Source organism: Sceloporus undulatus, unplaced genomic scaffold (assembly GCF_019175285.1).
Source record: "Sceloporus undulatus isolate JIND9_A2432 ecotype Alabama unplaced genomic scaffold, SceUnd_v1.1 scaffold_2032, whole genome shotgun sequence".
NCBI classification, from domain to species: Eukaryota; Metazoa; Chordata; class Lepidosauria; order Squamata; family Phrynosomatidae; genus Sceloporus; species Sceloporus undulatus.
This window is the reverse complement of record NW_024804952.1, coordinates 1624-4910: the sequence shown is the minus strand read 5'-3', so window position 1 is coordinate 4910 and position 3287 is coordinate 1624. Positions and strand designations below refer to the sequence as shown.

At 42.8% G+C, this 3287-nt stretch overlaps 1 protein-coding gene across 1 annotated transcript in view; it reads right to left on the bottom strand.

The window, feature by feature from the left end:
• Window positions 1-1097: 1097 nt before the first annotated feature.
• Window positions 1098-3287, bottom strand: part of HSBP1 (heat shock factor binding protein 1) — a 3209-nt gene continuing 1019 nt past the window's right edge. The window contains exons 2-3 of the mRNA XM_042444068.1: window positions 2623-2689; window positions 1098-1478 (exon numbers count right to left, since the gene is read on the bottom strand). Coding sequence (XP_042300002.1) covers window positions 1276-1478; window positions 2623-2689 — 270 coding nt within the window. The 3' untranslated portion in view covers window positions 1098-1275. The remainder of the gene's footprint in view (window positions 1479-2622; window positions 2690-3287) is intronic.

Here is a 3287-nt window from a genome sequence, read left to right as displayed (position 1 = left end):
GAAAACCCCACAAAAACTATGCACATAAACTGTTCTGTGAGCCATTTTGGCTGAGAAGTGGGATAGAAATGCTTCAAATACAACACCAAGAAAGCCTAATACATTTTAACTTTGAAATTAAACAAAGCAGAGCTCCTTCATCAGACTGCTGGATTGTAAAGTATTGCTATGCAAGGTACACCATTTCCATGTGCTCAACCTATCTGCTCAACTCTTCAGGTCAGATACTCTCTGGCCATTCTGTGGCATGTGATGTGCTAAGTTGAGTTCCTACAGCCACCATTAGTCTACTATTCTATTACATTGCTATTATTCTTCTGGACCTTTGAAGGACATCCAGATCTAGGAGAATACCTGTTCCTTCCCGTGACCAAATGTAGCAGCACAGTTGGCTACTACTGTCTTCATGTCCCTCTTTCTTCTAAATGCTTGTGGAGATTAGGGAGATGTTCAGCCTGTAAGTAGGTGGAGCGGGGTCATTATGGATGGAAGTGATGCATTGCTCCAACCACAATGATTCAAACAGTACTTATGCAAGTGTACTTTCCCATTAAACCTGTGTAGATAACCAACAGGATTCTGTCCTAAATGTACTGTGAGCATTAAGTGACTAGAGGAGAGGTAGGCTTAATGTTGCATCCATCCACGAAGCTGTGTCAGTAAACTTGGTCCAATGACTTTGAAACCTACATCACACAACCGTTGAGGATGGGGGACAGTGGCGGGAGGACTACTGTATACAAGACTAGAAATTTTATTCAAAAAATTGACCCAAAAAACCTGGGTTGACTTATCCTCAGATAAATATAAGAACTGTACTTTAACTCTCTGATTTTTAAAGGAACCATTCTCTTCTATGAGTAGAGTGATGGAAAAGCAAGAGCTGAGTCCATCCTGGGAGCACCTAAAAGAAGCACCAATCTCCTCTACTCTGTCATCCATCCAGCCTTTAGGGTTAACACAAACAGTTAGGCCTGCTGGGCTTTTGTAAGTTCTTTGGCATCATTTTCCTTTGCTTCATCCTTTAGATCCTTTGTTACATGACCCTAAGCTTTACCTTCGACTTATCCATGGGTCGTATCAAAATCCATAATTTTGGCCCCAAAACTTACTCTCATGCGGCCAACTTATATCGTCAAGTATATATGGTACTTTGAAACTGGGGACAAGTTTTGAGTGTGTATGTTGCACTCCCACTCTGTTCCAGCTTACAAACAGGAATGTATGGACAGGCATGGCACTGGCGATGAATCCTGCTTCTGCAAGCCAACACCTTCAGCCCCTGTGCTTAGCCTTCAGTCCCAACTCACAGTCCTCCCCATTTTGACCCGCAGCCATTGCATCATTGCAAACCCTCACTTGGTTGGTCTTGGTTGACGCCGCCTTGTTCTCGCCTTCCAGTTCCTCTACTCCCGCCTGGGTCATGAGATCGGCAATGTTTTTCTCCAGGTCATCGATGCGGCAGCTCATGTCGTCGAGTGACTCCGAGTTAAAGAAACAAGTCACATGGGAAATAGGCAGCTTTCTGGTACAACCACCTGACCCTCCCCAAATCTGCCCCTTTTCATATTTTCATATCTCTGAGGCTTAATATAGGATAGGAGGGAATGAAGGCTTAAATATGACATACTCAATGGTAGTAAAACAAATGGAAAAGATTGACATGTTCTTAAAAGTATGTAAGAGCAACCAAAACCATGCTATTCTAGTATTTCCTTTCCAAAAACCAAGAAGCAGTTGCTTTCACAAGGCTCACATACAGGTTATGTATACAACAGAAGCTTATAAACCTGTCTCTCTTCCCAGAGGCAATACAGAAATGAAGGCAAGTACATTCTGACTATCCATCAAGCATGGGATTAAAAGCAATGTAAAAACTTAACTCCTTGCTTTCTTGGAAACCCATCCCAAACTGGAGTCCAGTTTGGCTTCATAGTAAAGCCACAACATTCCTCAGCCTTCCTTGCTAAAAAGAAGACTAGAAAGCAAATGTTCCCATGTATACTTGCCTGTTCCTTTCCTTACTTTTTCTCTATGTTGTCTACTGTGAATAGACTCTGTCTTATATCTGAAAGGCATTTAGAAAATGTTCAATGCTTTACTAAGTATATAATAATAACAGCAACTGATCTTGAATGACGAACAGCCTCATCCTCATAAACCCACTGAATCCCCTTTTAAAGGCATCTAAGAAACCCAAGTGATGAAACAGAAAGAGTGCGGTTCAAATCTAGACTCAAGTCCAAAACACACGGCAGGAATAATCCAGTTTGAGATCGCTTTAACTGCCCTGGCTCAGTGCTAGGGATTCCTGGGAATTGTAGTTTATTGTGGCACCAGAGCTCTCTCTGACAGAGGCGGCTAAATGTCTCATAGAACTACAGTTCCCAGAATTCCCTAGCATTGGGGCATGGCAGTTAAAGTGGTCTCAAACTGGATTGTTTCTGCAGCGTGTTTTGGACACAATCTGAGCCTCAGGGCCAACTTTGCTACCAAAATTCTCTGCTAATGTAATGACAAATAAACCACATATAGGGACCAAAGGGGATTTATAGGCTTCACGGTTTCTGTATATTACCCAAAGAGAAATCCACTGATGATGGTTGAAATGTCAAAGGATATTCCGGCCAATGATCTGGTCCGACATGGTTTGAAACTTGTCTTGCATTTGCTGCAGGAGTGTCTGCACCTGAGGACGCCAAAAACAAACAAAGGCTTTGTTACAAGACAGGAACACTGTTAACTTCAGGCGACTGTCATTACATTTCCAAGAACCCTCGGTTTAAATGTCTGAGAAAAGTTACTTTTTTGGCCTAGAACTGCTTGGCAGCTGGAGGAACTCTGATCGGTTCTGTCCGAGAAAAGAAACTTCTCCAAGGTCTGAGCCCAGGAAGGCATTTTGGATTTTGGTATCCACAAGGAACCAAGCCCTTAGATACAGTGCGCCTGCATCATACGCGGTTGCGCTCTAAGCAGCTTTCAGCATATGCTGAAACCTGTGCAGGGAGGAAGGGGCGACGCACCCCATTGGGAGTAATGGGGTGCGAGCCCCATTCATTTAAATGGGGCAAGAGCATGCGCAGAATTTGCTTTATGCAGGGAATCTGGAACGGATCCCCCACGTAAAGCAATGGCGCACTGGATATAAGAATGACTGCTGGCACAGCCTTCGTGGGAATCAAATCCTGGTCTCCAGAATCGTAGTCCAACACTCAAATCATACACCATGCTGGCATATATATATATATATATATATATATATATATATATATATATATATATATATA